The sequence below is a fragment of the Piliocolobus tephrosceles genome, chromosome 11 (assembly GCF_002776525.5).
Source record: "Piliocolobus tephrosceles isolate RC106 chromosome 11, ASM277652v3, whole genome shotgun sequence".
Classification (NCBI taxonomy): domain Eukaryota; kingdom Metazoa; phylum Chordata; class Mammalia; order Primates; family Cercopithecidae; genus Piliocolobus; species Piliocolobus tephrosceles.
Genome location: NC_045444.1, coordinates 101,387,864 through 101,404,330, shown reverse-complemented (window position 1 = coordinate 101,404,330; position 16,467 = coordinate 101,387,864). Strand labels below are relative to the sequence as shown.

The window sequence follows — 16,467 nt, the reverse complement described above, 5'->3', positions numbered from 1 at the left end:
CACAGTTGTATCTGAATGAATGTCAATCTAGAAGGGCTGGTAATATGTCACTGACTGGGATAAAAGGAAGTTTCTGCAAGGGTGTAGAGTGGGCTTGCCAAGTAGAGCTTGTTGACTGCAGACTCACAGCGTTTGCTGCTTTTATAAGTCAAGTGATAAGTGCTACATCACTTCAACTTCCCTGCATAGCAAATAAGTATGGTTTCTATGCTCAAGAATGATACATCCCTTGCACAGACTCTGTAACCACTGGAGACCGAGGTTTTTCTATCAAATATCCCTAGTCAATTCTGATGCACTAGAACTACATTTATTCTGGGGTCACGGCAGAGTCACGTTGGAGATATTATCTGGCTGCCTTGCAGGATGCCTTATTTGTGTCACAGCCAACTCTTGTACTGTTTTGTTGATGGTTTTAGTTATGAATCTTTCTGAGAGGAAAAGAGTCCCAAAAACTTATGTGTGTTTTCCTCTCCCTATTGCTCACTCTAGAATCAGCAGTTTAATTGATATTTTAGTGGCACTGTCTATCTTGATGGGCTACTCTGTCACCACCGCCAGCTTTGTCACCTATGTTGTAAGGGAACATCAAACCAAAGCCAAACAGTTGCAGCACATTTCAGGCATTGGTGTGACATGCTACTGGGTAACAAACTTCATTTATGACATGGTGAGTAACGTATGTCATTCATTGCAGGAAATAAAAGATTAATTTGGAGAGAAGACATCAGTTTTCTATTCAAGAGTTATTTACTCTAGTTTGTTCAAATTGTTGTGACAAAGACAGGAAATAAAGAAAATGACTTGAGTCAGGCTTATCTTCATCCAGTGGTTGGAGGAAAGATAACCTACCTGCCCTCATCTCTGTGGACTGTATCAGATTCCCTAGGGCACTTAAAATGTGTATTTCTGGGCCCCACTCCAGATCTGTTAAATCCATATCTTAGGAGTGTGGAGAATATGCATTTTTAAAAACATCTGCCAGGTGATTTTAAGCATGCTGAAGTCTTACTGTCAGTACTGTGGAGAAATAGAAGCTTAGCAGCAAAATATCCTTACCTAATTGTGCCAAACAATCAAGCTTATAAAAATTTAATCAATTAATAGTGAAAAATGTGAAGTAGTAGCCCCTGCTAATGACACATTTAAAGAAGATTAGTAGAAAAAAGAATGTATTTCATTGATAGCTCTCTCATTTGCATAAAATGGTCCCAAGTTCAGATGGTTGTTCGTGACTCCAAACATACCAATGTTGGCCAAAAGCCCAGGATGGGTATGCATTTGTCTGGTGATTAGAGTTGCTGTCAAGATCATTGGCTTAAAGGGTTGGAGAGTAATTAACTGCATTATCCATTTTGTTAATGTATCCAGTGAGGTCTAAAATGTGTTTGTTGTAGAAGTCAAATCTAAAAGAATAGTAATGACTGTTCAGGACTTAACAAGAGCTTTAATGTTAAGAAAATTTCAAGTACATACTTCTGTGAAGGTCTACATAGTACTTTAGGATTCTGTTGTTTTATATCTGGAGCTCATTCCAATTTAGGAGATTCCTCCCCCACCTGCAAATTAAATTACCACCACCTTCATTGTGTCCATCTTCCTGCAAACTCCTCAGCATTTAATATTTCTACTTGCCAACAAAATGCTAAGTTATTTGTTCATATACCTGTGATTATGAGGATATGTGGGACCCGATGCCCTGCTGCTTTGCACAGAGTGGTTCACACTGATAACCAAGCTTTAGAAATCAACCATCTGAGAGAGTTCCAGGATTCAAAACGAAATCAATACTTTGAGGACTGAATGTAATACCAAGATACCTGGCTGTCTTATCTTTCTCACTGAACCTCTGTCACGGAACCATCCCAAGTCTCAAAGCCTGAAGGCAGGGACACCAGGGACTCCTTGTATGTCTGTTAAAGATGGAGATTGGCTTAACCTCATATTGCAGGAGACAAATTCTAAAGTGAAATCAATGTAAAATAAGTTGAATGTTACAAGCAATGGGAACATAAATAAGAATTCATTTCTTCAAATTTTTCTAGGTCAACTTGTTGGAGTTTTAAACTAGATGGGTTATTGATTTTTTTTTTTTTTTTTGCAAAATGCTTGTCACATATTAAACATTGTTTTAAATATTTCCATAGGTTTTCTACTTGGTGCCTGTAGCATTTTCAATTGGTATCATTGCGATTTTCAAGTTACCTGCATTCTACAGTGAAAACAACCTAGGCGCCGTATCTCTCCTACTTCTCCTGTTTGGGTAAGCTGCTGATTAAGCAATGAAAGAAGAATTAATAGAATTAAATGCCCCTAGATACAAATAGGACTAAATCTCATTAGCTAAATTACAACTGTCTTGGGGTTTCATTTGACATGAGTGATGACTAACAATACATTGCACTTGCTAGTCCATAGACTGTAAAGTATAATACTTTTGAAAATTAATGTTATTAATAGTAATACCTGAAATTAATAAGCATTTATTGGGTGCCAAGTGTCATGCTTTCTAATTTACATATGTGATCTCATTTACATAAAATGAAAGCTTTAGAATGACTAGAAAATATGTATACATGTATAAATTTATGTATTGACTATATGAGTATACATAGCATTATAAAGTGCATATATATTCATGTATACTTATTTATTTTTTTATAGATGTCTAAGGACACACATAATATTGTTTCTATAGTAAGCTAATATAGGTAATACAGGCTGATATAATCAATGCTTAGCATAACAAATCTTTCTGCCCTGAATACATGGTAGTAACCCTTAATTAGCAATTGTAGCTGATGCAGGAACTCTGTCTCTAGATCTATTTAATTGCCCCCCAAATTGCTCAAGGTTTTGCTCAAAACAGGCTAGCCAGCTTCTAAGGATGCTCTTTCTGCTCAGTTAGACTTGAACAGTATCATTACTTTTCCTCAACTTTAAATTATAAGATTTATACTGATTAAACTCGTATTTCTGAGCAACCAAAAAGGCTTGCCTAGGCGGGATAATACCATATTCAGGAGGGATTAATTTGTAGTTTTAATGATGTAGAACTACTCAAGGTTTCTTAAAAGAGGCTTTTTTTCTGTCTTTTAAAAATACTCTTTGGATTTTTTTGTCAAAAAGGAATGAAAGAGAGATCTAGTTACAAGGCTTGACAACTCATCCCTAATGGTTATTTTTACTTTGGAAGCCCATTTAAATTGTTATTTTTTTGTAAAATAGAATAATTAAGGCATTTCTTTTTTGAGACAGGATCTCACTCTGTCACCCAGGCTGGAGTGCAGTGGCATGATCACAGCTCACCACAGCTTGATCTGCCGGACTTAGGTGATCCTCCCACCTCAGCCTCCCAAATAACCAGGACTACAGGTGCATGCCACCATGCCTGGCTGATTTTCGTATTTTTCTGTAGAGACAGGGTTTTGCCAAGTTGCTCACGCTGGTCTCAAACTCCTGGGCTCAAGTGATCCACCTGCCTCAGCCTCCTAAAGCGTTAGTATTACAGGTGTGAGCCACCATGCCTGGCCAAGGCATAATTTTATTTCATTGTGTTTTTAACCTGCAGGTATGCAACATTTTCTTGGATGTACTTGCTGGCTGGACTCTTCCATGAAACAGGAATGGCCTTCATCACTTATGTCTGTGTCAACTTGTTTTTTGGCATTAATTCCATTGTTTCCCTGTCAGTGGTATACTTTCTTTCCAAGGAAAAGCCTAATGATCCGGTAAGGTCCCTTATTAGTCTGCTAAATTTCAGTGAATTTATCAAAAGCTTCAATATGTTCCAGATAGAAAGATTTTATTTATTCTGCATAAAAAAGAATATCATTTGACTCTATTAAATTTGGGAGAGGAGAAACTACAGCCTTTAAAATCCTTTTTGGGCCTCATCTAAGTTAATGCCTCTCATTGTATGTACTGAGTGTCAAAACTATTGACACTTGATAGGGCTTGAATGGGGTCATGGAGGTGAAATCAGATGTATTGTGCGGCTGTACAGAAATCGCAACCATTGGTCAGCTAAACATCTTCCTCATTAACAAATTCTTATGGTATGGTGGTGACAAGGACAATGACTTAGTTATATGACTATGAGCTTCGATTCATTTGAACATTCATAGAGAAAAAACCTAATTCATCCCCTTTCAATCATGTATTGGAGACTACTTCATTGTAAGCATCACTTTCCATTCAGAGCTGACAATTATGATTAGTGAGAAGAGAAGCACTAACAGTGCCAGGCAATTGAACAGAAAAGAATAGAGAGGAAATGAAGTGAACTGAGGACTAGACAAGCATACTCTGGGAGAAGGAAGAAAATTCATGAAGTGGAAGTTGTTGGCCCACGTGTGAATAATGTGAAAATGAGCTATTTGCCCCTCTTGGAGACATGTTGTCTCTTCTTCTACCTCATTTCACCATTTTAGTCCCTCTCCAAGTAGGGATTATCTTGGGTTCCAAAACTTTACTGTACCAAGAACCTCCCTCCCTCAGGCACATAATGATACCCTGTATCAGACCCCAACACGCTGGCTAGCCCTACATTCCTGGGATTAAAGGCAGGTCTAGAAATAATTTTGCCTCCAGGATTAGGTCCAATATTAGAGGTGGCCTCATATAATGATTTCCTGCTTGTATTTCAGTGATAAACATCCACCATTTAGTATACTAAATAGTTGTATGCAAATTCAGCCTACATGGGCAATAATTGTCAATCTAGATAAGCTTTTTAGGTTTCACTATTTGTCTACATCTATTTTTAAATTTTTGTCAGCTTTTTGGAAGCTTAACACTGAGTTTTATTTTTATTTCTCTTATTTCAGACTTTAGAACTTATTTCTGAAACCCTCAAGCGCATTTTCCTGATTTTCCCACAATTCTGTTTTGGCTACGGTTTGATTGAACTTTCTCAACAACAGTCGGTCCTAGACTTCTTAAAAGCATATGGAGTGGAATACCCAAATGAAACCTTTGAGATGGATAAACTAGGTGCAATGTTTGTGGCTCTGGTTTCTCAGGGCACCATGTTTTTTTTCTTGAGACTCTTAATCAATGAATCCCTGATAAAGAAACTCAGGTAAATGTAATGAAAGCATACGTTTGACATCTAAAAGAGAACTCAATTCAAGCTATTGAGAAAGAAGTCAATAGTCTAAGCTTTTCCATTGGTAATATGGAAATGTTTGGCTCAAAAACTTTAAAAAAATTCTATCATAATTCACTATTTTATTCTAGTAAATAGTTATCAAATCTTAGTATGTGACTGCAAGTATTGCTGTTGAGTGAGGGAATAAAATTAAATAAGCACAGTTGTTAACCTTAAAAAGATTAAGATACAGTGGTGAAGTTAAAATATGTACATAAACAAAAGATGTAGTCTTTGAGTTGAGTTTGGGAAAATGGAAAACACTTTCTAGGCAGAAATGGGGAAAGAGGATTGAGTGTGGAGCATGTTGGAAATGAGTTTGGGAAAAGAAGACTAAGAAAAAGTGAAGACAGCATCATAAATGAGAAGAAATACACATGCAATTGACCCAGCAATTCCATTTCTGGAATGCTTACATATATGCTTTCAGATATACAGACTTATGTATGTTTAAAGTTATTCATCATAGTAACCATTTCCAATAGCAAAAGAATAGAAACAGCATAAACGTCCTTCATTTAGGGACTAATAGAATATTAAACAGCAATTAGAAAGAAAGATATAGTTCTCTATGTAACATTTGGAAGTGTCTTTAATATTTACTAATTTAAAAATGCAAGGTTCAGAACTATGTGTAAAGTATATTGCCATTCAAGTTAAAAAGAAAAGAATTATTTATGCAGACATATCCATAGACTATCTCTAATTGTGAGTGCTTCTCCTGATGAGAGATATACATGGTTGAAGATGACCAGTTTTCACTATATATTCTTTGGTACCATTTAAATTTTAATGACATGTACATGTATCATCTATTGAAAAATAAAATTTTAAGTAAATAATGAGAGGAAATAAAAGAGCAGAGATAGAGAAATATATTAGAGCATATTTAAGAAAGAAGTATTATAATTTAATTAGAACACAGAATAAATGTAAGGAAAAAGTAGGAGTTACAGTTTAACATGCAGTTGGGAGATTATGGAATCTCTTAAACGCTTGGTAAAGAGATGTGGTTTGGGCTTTATTCAGCAAACAAATGGACATTCATTAAGAGTTTTTGAACAGAGAAAAACATGATGAAGCTGTGCTTGAAGAAGTGTAATTTTGTAGATGCAGTGCAGACTGGAATGGAAGAGTTAAGAGACCCTGGAGCAGTTTTATCTCCTGGAGAAATCTAGCTGAGAAGGATAAAAGCCTAGAGGACGAGGCAGAAAATAATCCATGATAGGGTGTTATAAGGCATGGTGGCTCACGCCTGTAATCTCAGCACTTTGGGAGGCCAAGGCGGGCAGATCACCTGAGGTCAGGAGTTCAAGACCAGCCTGATGAACATGGTGAAACCCCATCTCTACTAAAAATACAAGAACTGCTGGACGTGATGGTGCGTGCCTGTAATCCTAGCTACTGGGGAGGCTCAGGCACGAGAATCGCTTGAAGCCAGGAGGCAGAGGTTGCAGTGAGCCGAGATGGCGCCGCTGCACTGCAGCCTTGGTGGCAGAGCAAGACTCCATCTCAAAAAAAAAAAAAAAAAAAAAAAACAAAAAAGGCATTTCCAGTATTTGGAGACTGACTATATGATTTTGGAATAAGGAAGATTAGAAGAAACATTACAGTTGGGGTCTTTGGGGATCTCTTCAGAAGAAACTGGGACATTGGGAAGAAAACCTGGATTGATTTCTTTAAATTTATTTATTTATTTTTTATTTTTTTTTGGTATTTGTTAGCCAAGATATCAAGGTGGGTTTGGGACTTAATGAGTTTGGAGGGCTGATAACCTTAAAATATTGGCTAAATCCTAGGTGAGACATTAATAGTAAAACAAGTACAGAATAACAATAGCATTCATATTATTGATGATTATAAAAGTAGATATATCTGCTGTACAATATTGTGCCTATAGTTAACAATACTGTATTGTGCACTTAAAATTTTGTTAAAAGGGCAGATCTTATGCTGTTTCTAAAATTAAAAAAAAAAAAGTAGAGACGCTTTTTAAATTTAATTGAAAAAAAAATTTTTTTGAGACGGAGTCTTGCTCTGCTGCCCAGGCTGGAGTGCAGTAGTGTGATCTTGGCTCACTGTAACCTCTGCTTCCCGCGTTCAAGCAATTCTCCTGCCTCAGCCTTCCAAGCAGCTGGGACTACAGGCATGCACCACCATGCCTGGGTAATTTTTATATTTTTAGTAGAGACAGAGTTTTGACAGGTTGGCCAGGCTGGTCTTGAACTTCTGACCTCAGGTGATCCGCCTGCCTTAGCCTCTCAAAGTGCTGGGATTATAGGGGTGAGCCACTGCACCCGGCTGAAAGGATTTTTTTTTTTTTTTTTTTAAGGTGATCATTGGTCTTAGGTTTGTAGATGATGAGTTTTCCTAACAATTCTGGAGTTCCTTAGTCCCTCTCTTAGGAACTAACCTTCAAACACTTCCTTATTACTGAAATTAGAATTATAAATCTTAACAGTGGATCTGTAAACATGTAAGGCATGGCGAACAAAAGCTGTTTCACAAATATAGTGAATACAGTGAAGAGGATCTATATAGATTTCTTAAGTTATCTGAGTAGCATAATTCATTACAAATGTAAAAGTGGTCTAATGATGACTAGTACACTGTTAGTGACATGAAAACCCATCAAAACATGTCAAAATTGAATAATGTCATTTCAAAATCATTGATGTAAAATCACTGGGTCCATTTTTAGGCTTTTCTTCAGAAAATTTAATTCTTCACATGTAAGGGAGACAATAGATGAGGATGAAGATGTGCGGGCTGAGAGATTAAGAGTTGAGAGTGGTGCGGCTGAATTTGACCTGGTCCAACTTTATCGTCTCACAAAGACCTACCAACTTATCCACAAAAAGATTATAGCTGTAAACAACATCAGCATTGGGATACCTGCTGGAGAGGTAAGAAACTGTGTTTTGTTTCTAACTGTCCTTTTCATTGGCATACTGTGTGACCAATTAAAATCTTAATTATTGGCCAGGCACAGTGGCTCATGCCTGTAATCTTAGCACTTTGGGAGGCCAAGGTGGGCGGATCACTTGAGGTCAGGAGTTTGAGATCAGCCTGGCCAACGTGGTGAAACCACGTCTCTACTAAAAATATAACAATTAGTTAGGCATGGTGGCCCACATCGGTAGTTCCAGCTACTCGGGAGGCTGAGGTATGAGTATCACTTGAACATGGGAGGTGGAAGCTGCAGTGAGCTGAGATTGTACTACTGCACTCCAGCTTGGGTGACAGAGTGATTCTGCCTCAAAAAAGGAAAGAAAAAAATCTTAATTATTTTTCTAAAATTTTTTTCTAGAAATATAAAAGTTAATCTGAATATTTCTATGGGAAAAAATACAAACATGCATATAGATACACATACACACACACATATATATGTATATGTATACACATATAGAGTCATCCCTCCGTATCCATGGGAGATTGGTTCCAGGATCCCCAAGGATATCAAAATCCACAGAAATCCACAAAATCCACAGAAATCCACAAAATATCTGTGGAATCCACAGAAATCCACAGATATTTTATATCAAGTCCCTGATATAAAATAATGTAGTACTGCATATAATCTATGCACATCCCACTGTATACTTTAAGTAATCTCTAGATTACTTACAATACCCAATGCAATGTAAATGCTATGTAAATAGTTGTTATCGTGTATTGTTTAGGGAATAAGAACACAGGAATTCTGTACATGTTCAGTACAGATGCTTTTTTCCCCCCCTGAATATTTTCAATCCATAGTTGGTTGGATCTAAAGGTTAGAAACCCAGAGATAAGGAGGGCTGACTGTGTATATAATTTACATATGTCCAGGTATTAGGTTGGTGCCAAAGTTAATATTATTTACCCTATGAGTCTTCCCGCTTGGCAGAGGGAATTCAACAAGTCCTACCATACAGCAAGTCCTGAGCCCCTTCCTAAACTACTGTCTACTTGCTCTGGGGTAGACTTCGGTCAGGAAGCCTGTTCAAGGTGCTGTCTTCACCCTTTCATTTCCAGTCCTCCTCAAAAAACATCATAAAGACATAAGTTTTCGGAAGTGAGGTCCTAGGACTGCATCTATTTATTTATATCACAGAAGCAATATTAAAGCAGCATTGAAAAGAGAAAGCAAATATGGCTATGCCACTTAGTTTTCCAAGCAGAGCTGCAAACTACATGCATCAAATTTATTTGACAGTACAAAGAAACTATTGCCTCAATAGCTTATTCAGTAAAGTTGTGATTTTGTGTGCATAATGTGAAATCTATAAATATAATTACTTTGTTGGGTTAGCAGATCTTATTTGTGGGGTATTTTATCATGTCACATAGAGGGATGATATAACATAATATGTAAAATAGGTCCTGTGTGTGTGTGTATAGATATATACACACAAACGTTCAGTGGTTAAAGGAAAAAGAATACATAGTATCCATTTGTTTTAAAAGAGGAAGTTATATCAAGAGCACTACACTAGCCATGAATAATTCCAGTGATTTATTTATCTTGGTAATTTATTTCACCCAGGGAGAAGAGGGAGAGATATAAAAGCAGTATGTCATTGGTTTGGATTAAGGTTTACATCTTCTTTTTCTCCCTGAAATCAGTGTTTTGGCCTTCTTGGAGTGAATGGAGCAGGAAAGACCACTATATTCAAGATGCTGACGGGAGACATCATTCCTTCAAGTGGAAACATTCTGATCAGAAATAAGACTGGGTATGAAAAACTAATGCTTCGATTTACTGAGTACAAAGTACTTCAATGAGAAAAATAATTGAAATGAACATTTAATATTATTTTGCGGTTATATTATTCAATCCTTAGGGGAGAACAAAGCTATTAAGGTGGGTGGAAATGTTTAAACCTTTAAATGTGAATCTGATAGTGGGATTATTTTATCTCTTTTTATCAAAGTCATTGACCACCATGACCAAAATAGAGCTACCTTCCCAGCATTTGGGAACCAAGAGGGATAAATCTTTTGAAATTCATCTGTGTTTTTGATTCTCTCAATTCAGATCTCTGGGTCACGTTGATTCTCACAGCTCATTAGTTGGCTACTGTCCTCAGGAAGATGCCTTAGATGACCTGGTAACTGTGGAAGAACATTTGTATTTCTATGCCAGGGTACATGGAATTCCAGAAAAGGATATTAAAGAAGTGAGTACAAGTGTGAAAAACTACTTAATTTGAAACCATTATTGTTTCTGCTTCTGTCCCCTGCCCCACTGCACCCCACTATCCCCCCTGCCCCACCATTTCCCCACAAAACCACCGGGAAAACTATGTCATTTTCCTTCTGGCAGTGGCAATGGCAGTGAGTCTCTCTTAGTTTGGTCATGTGTATTATATATGCACCTATGAAATTAGCTTTTGAAATTCCTTGGCCTGTGTTTGTTCAGTTACCCTTTTAAGAACTATTAAACAGAGGATCACACTTGCATTAGGCTCTGGGCTGAGCATTGGTTGGTGATGCCTGTACATCTTGTAGTGTTTGGATGAGCACTGACACAAAGAGTTAACGGCAAAATGCCCAAGTAAAATAGATTAGTTTCCACTTTGGTTTTTAATCTATGGCTTTATATCTCACTGCAACTATTTGCCATTTTAATGAGGTGGCTAACCCTTAGGGCAGTTTCTCCTACTTTTGCAATCCTGAGGACCTGTGGTTTAAGTTCAACCAAGATTTCATTATTTGCCAGGACTATTTAACTACAGAAATAACTACAAGAACCCATGATTCCTAATGTGCTAACGTTTTGATACTAGGTCAGTTTTAAATAGATGGAAAGCCTTTATGACAACTCACACCTCAGTAAGAAGAAAGAGGAAGCAGCAATAACAGTCAGTGAGAACCCTGCCTTGTGAATTCTGTTTTAGCTCTATTAAGCCTTACTAGAGAATCTTGTGGTAATGCAGCAAAAAGTTCAATCTGCAATTGTAAACACACACACACATTTGATGGGGGAGGGAATCCCATCTGAAAATGAACCTCCAAAGAATCTCTTCAAATAAACTATTAATCTTAAAGTGATTCTTTGAAAATAAAAATAAAATCTAGTTGAATTTAAGTGTTTTCATTTATTTTTTTCCAGATATATTCTCCATGATGAAATTTTCTTTTCATGAGCATCTTTTTTTCCATTTCGTGCTTTGAGGGTTTTGGCACAGGAAGGTCAACCTAACTCCTCTTTTATTGCCCACAGACTGTTCATAAACTCCTTAGGAGACTTCACCTGATACCCTTCAAGGACAGAGCTACCTCCATGTGCAGTTATGGCACAAAAAGAAAATTATCCACTGCACTAGCTTTGATAGGGAAACCTTCCATTCTACTGCTGGTAAGAGAATCATTATTTTAAAAGGCCACTCCATAATTAGAACAGCATATCTGATTGTATGTGTTAACATTTCATCATCATGATTGCAGTCAACATTTATGGAGGTCTCACTATGTGTTAGCTATTGTACAAAGCACTTTATGTACACTATCTCAATAAAGGAGTTTATATCAGCAAATAATTTGTTACCACAACAATATGCCCTCATAAATGTTTTATCTGAAAGTAATGGCTTAGTGCATTTCAGAGGAAACACTGGCATGGAAATGGGAAGTGAAACAAATTCAAGGTACTCAAGTAAATTATAGAATATGGTAGAATTTGATTCCCATCTATTGAAGAAATCATCTCTCTTTTTCTGTTAGGAACTGAGTAGGTAAACTCATATTTTCCAGCGTCTACTATGGAGGACAGGCACATTTTAGGACAATGTGTTGCACTAAAATTTTATTTCCTTGTTGCTTAAAAATATGAGCTATCTAGCTTAGGATGTGATGCATACCATCCTATTTAATCTGAATGGGGGGTGGTGTAGGATGGGGAAGAAATCCATTCCACATTTACATTTTTCTTAAGAGATGGAAAATTTAATTGATCACCTGGAAATATAAATTACACATAGTAGTAATGTTAATATTTTGCACCTCAAGTCTAATTTTGTAAAAGGGTGTTTATTTCAGAGAAATATACTTGCCCTTATTTTGGAAAATCCCCTTCATTCAAGGACCTCCAAACTCTGAAAGAGCCTTAACTATAAGGAATCATAATACAGTTATAAGTCACCACATTATTCCAGGGATTAAGTCATACAGTGGATCAAATCATTTAAACTGCCAGATAGAATGATGCACAGCCCATCTTTCTATAATACCAGAAGCTTATAATGCATTATATCTCTGCCAATCGATGCTTATAATGGAATTCTATTGTGTAAATGTTCCTTAAAATTGAACAAAACAATCCTTAGACACCTCTGTGAAATAACAAATGTAGAGTACTTTAAAATGTTAAACGTTTAATGTAAACATTATGTATTAATGAACCAAAATGAAATACTGACTATGAAAGATACCAAGTTTTCTTCTACATGCATTTACTAAATATGCTATCGTCTTCAAAAATAGGAGCAGTGACAATGTATCCTTTGTTTCCCCAAATTAACACTCATTTATTTATTTTTAAAAAATTATTTAACTACTATTTTAATTGACACATAATATTTTATACATATTTATGTAGTGTGATATTTTGATTCCTGTATACAATATGTAATGATCAAATCAGAGTAATTAGCTTATCTATCACCTCAAATATGTATCATTTCCTTGTGCTGGGAACATTCGAAATCCTTTCTTCTAACTATTTGAAAATATACAATAAATTATTGTTAACTATAGTCATGCTGCAGTGCTATAGACCACTGGAACTTATTCCTCTTGTCTAGCTGTAATTTTGTATTCATTAACCAATCTCTCTCTATCCTCCTCTCCCCGCTATGCCTCCAGCCTCTAGTAACCATTATTCTCCTCTCTACTTCTATGAACTCAACTATATTAGCTTCCACATAACCCATTCCTTTCTTTAGATTTACTACCATGCTGTAAATACAAGCCTCTAGTTATATACATATGTACATATTTTTTGTTACAAATATATTTTTTAAATTTTTACCTAATCTTGAAATATGTGTCAAAATCCGTTATTGTATGTTTAGATGATCTACTGCTACATTTTCTAATTTTATGTCTGAATGATTTTTCATAACATCATTTACTTTGAAAAATAATGTATATCTTTCTACTTGGCAATTTCTACAAATCTTGTTTTTATTTCCTAAGGAGTGTTAAATTTCAATTAATAACAGAAAACTAAAAATATACCTCAAACAAATTTACTGAAATATCAAATTATGTTCTTTCTGCTTCACATAGCATATTATCACTCATAGCCACAATTCTGCTATCAGGACCAGGGTGGTAATCTTGTTGATGTGGCTTATATATGTGGCAAGGTAGAATTAAATATAAGAACTCTACTTTGCCAGTAATGGAAGTGGAATTTTTTTCCAAAGAAACGTAAGAGACAGATGTAAAGTAACAGGGTGTCAACTTAACTGAGACACTTTTTAAAACAGATTGACAATTTTAAATGATTAATTTTGAGCTTTTTGACAGCAGCAGAAAGAAGCCTATTAAGTATAAAACGAGTTAGTCACAGGACCTCGAAAAGTGTTTCTGTTCTAGGGAAGTGAAATGCAGTAATTCATGAAAAGAACTTCATCAAAAATTAATTTGATAAATTTTTCTTGTAACTTTCCATTAAGGATGAGCCAAGCTCTGGGATGGATCCGAAGTCGAAACGGCACCTCTGGAAGATCATTTCGGAAGAAGTACAGAACAAATGTTCCGTCATCCTCACATCTCACAGGTAAACTGAGTGAAATCTTTAAAGTGAATCCACACAATCTTAGGATGACAGATGGGCAAAGGTAATCCTGTATAACACACACATATATATATTTATATATAATTATTTATATATGTGTTATATATGTATATATATGCTATACAGGATTACCTATATACTTATTTATGTTATACACACACACACACACACACACACACATATATATATGACAAATGCCCACAGTTGAATCAAACTATTTTATGTTTATAGTAGTAGGAGCAAGTCAGGCAGGTTTCATGGTGAGAATATAGTTCCTGTGGTGGGACAGAGTCTAAGGTCTCAGCAATCTTTTCAACATCGAATTTCTCATAACTTACGGCCCTCTTAACTCATCTGTGGCTCCCTATTGCCTGTCAAATAAAGTTCAGAATCCTTAGGCTCAACATGCAAGGCTTTCCATTCTATGGCCTCATCTAAATGCTCAGTCTTTTTACCCTGCAACACCCTCTTCTATCAGTCAATCTGAATGACTCCTGGTTCTACATTCTTCCCATCTCCATACCCTTTCCCATCTCCAAGCCCCTTCTTTGGCTGTGCTTTCAACTTGATTTTTTTTTTTTTTTTTTTGAGAGAGTCTCACTCTGTCACCCAGGCTGGAGTGCAGTGGCACAACAACTGCTCACTGCAACCTCCGCCTCCCGGGTTCAAGTAATTCTCCTGCCTCAGCCTCTCACGTAGCTGGGACTACAGGCGGCCACCACCATACCCAGCTAATTTTTGTATTTTTAGTAAAGGCAGGGTTTCAGCATGTTGGCCAGGCTGGTCTCAAACTCCTGACCTCAAATGATCCACCCACCTTAGCCTCCCAAAACGCTGGGATTACAGGCATGAGCCACTACACCTGGCCTGAAATGGTCTTTTCACAAAATCTCTCCAAGTTCTAATCTTACCAGTCCTTCCAGAACCAGCTCACATGCCTCTCTTCCACAAAGCAGACAAGTATCAGAGACACTAAATCATTTTATCCGTGCCTCTCTTATGAGGATGGCCTTGTCTTACAATTTGTATTAAGTTTATGTTTGCATTATAATTGTCATATAGGAGAAAAAGTATTAGATTTGCTTATTATCAAGAGATCTGTTTATATCATAGTTTGCCCCAGCACAGTGGAGCCAATCATTTAATTTCCATTGGCTTTTGTATGAGGTCGACAGGGTAATACCCAAAATCACCTCCAATTATCATAGAACATGAAATTAGACACTGTATAATCAAGTACAGGCTAACTAGTTATAAATCCAAAAATAGGAAAGCCAACAGAATATGGGGTACGTGGCATAATGGAAAAAACTTAGTGTTATTTTGAAAACATTTCTGAGGAAGTGTAGGTCTTGAATCAAAGCTTGAAAGAAATCGTAGGTTTGATTTGGGGGGTATTCCAGGTGAGAGAAAGACGGTCTCGAGTTTTAGAAGAAACAGTAATAAACCCTATCTGAAGACATTTAATTTATATTTTAAAAGATTGGTTTTTGTTCTCCTTTAAAAGAACTAAAAACTAAAAGAGAATCAAGAAACTAGGCCAGGTACGGTGGCTCATGCCTGTAATCCCTGGACTTTGTGGGGGGCCGAGGCAGGAGGATCACTTGAGCCCAGGAGTTCAAGACCCAGCCTGAGCAACACGGCAAGACCCCCAGGTCTACAAAAAAAAATTAAAATTAAAATATTAGCCAGACGTGATGGTGCACGTCTGTCGCCCCAGCTACTCAGGGAGCTGAGACAGGAGGATTACTGGAGTAAAGGAGGTCAAGGCTATAGTGAGCCATGTTGAAGTCACTGCACTCTAGCCTGGGCAACAGAGTAACAACCTATCTGAAAAGAAAAATACTAAAATAGTATTTCCAAGTGCCATAATGAAACAATTATGCTTATGCTCATGAACTTCAACCCAAGTTTTCTGTGTCCTGAATGCTAATATGATCCTGCTTTGTCTTTTAGCATGGAAGAATGTGAAGCTCTCTGTACCAGGTTGGCCATTATGGTGAATGGAAAGTTCCAATGTATTGGATCTTTGCAGCACATAAAGAGCAGGTGAAGAACAAATGCAGTGTTTAACAGGAGTGTTGCGTCATCAGTCTAATGGTGCTCACTCAGATTCAAGGATTATCTCAGCAGCCTGAGGAGTAAAACTAGAATGGATAATATAATCTTTGGAAGCTAGTCATTGTCTCACCTTAAATTTAAATTATTTTATTGGGAATTTTATGAATTTTTCCTTAAATATTTTAGTTAACTTATAAATTTAACTCATAAATGTATTTTAGTTAATGCATAAATTTAGAAGGCCAAAACTGAAAAAAAAAAAATTCACAACCAAAATACTCTCAGGTGGAAGTTCTAGAGTTTACCCAATAATAAATTAGAAATTGACAAGTAAATGAAGGCATAGATTGTATCTAGCATGTTCATTTGCCATTTGCACAGTCTTTCAGTAAGCTACCTAACATTCATACCACATTCAAAACCTTTCAATCAAGAGTACATTGGAGAAATGTGCATAAATATC

At 36.5% G+C, this 16,467-nt stretch overlaps 1 protein-coding gene across 1 annotated transcript in view; it reads left to right on the top strand.

The window, feature by feature from the left end:
* The window catches only part of ABCA12 (ATP binding cassette subfamily A member 12), a 214,699-nt gene that overhangs the window by 187,231 nt on the left and 11,001 nt on the right, over positions 1-16,467 (top strand). Inside the window, exons 41-50 of the mRNA XM_023217266.2 lie at positions 493-670; positions 2,148-2,263; positions 3,572-3,731; positions 4,830-5,083; positions 7,854-8,058; positions 9,764-9,873; positions 10,176-10,317; positions 11,364-11,498; positions 13,822-13,925; positions 15,900-15,992. Of these exons, the coding sequence (XP_023073034.1) occupies positions 493-670; positions 2,148-2,263; positions 3,572-3,731; positions 4,830-5,083; positions 7,854-8,058; positions 9,764-9,873; positions 10,176-10,317; positions 11,364-11,498; positions 13,822-13,925; positions 15,900-15,992 (1,497 nt within the window). The remainder of the gene's footprint in view (positions 1-492; positions 671-2,147; positions 2,264-3,571; positions 3,732-4,829; positions 5,084-7,853; positions 8,059-9,763; positions 9,874-10,175; positions 10,318-11,363; positions 11,499-13,821; positions 13,926-15,899; positions 15,993-16,467) is intronic.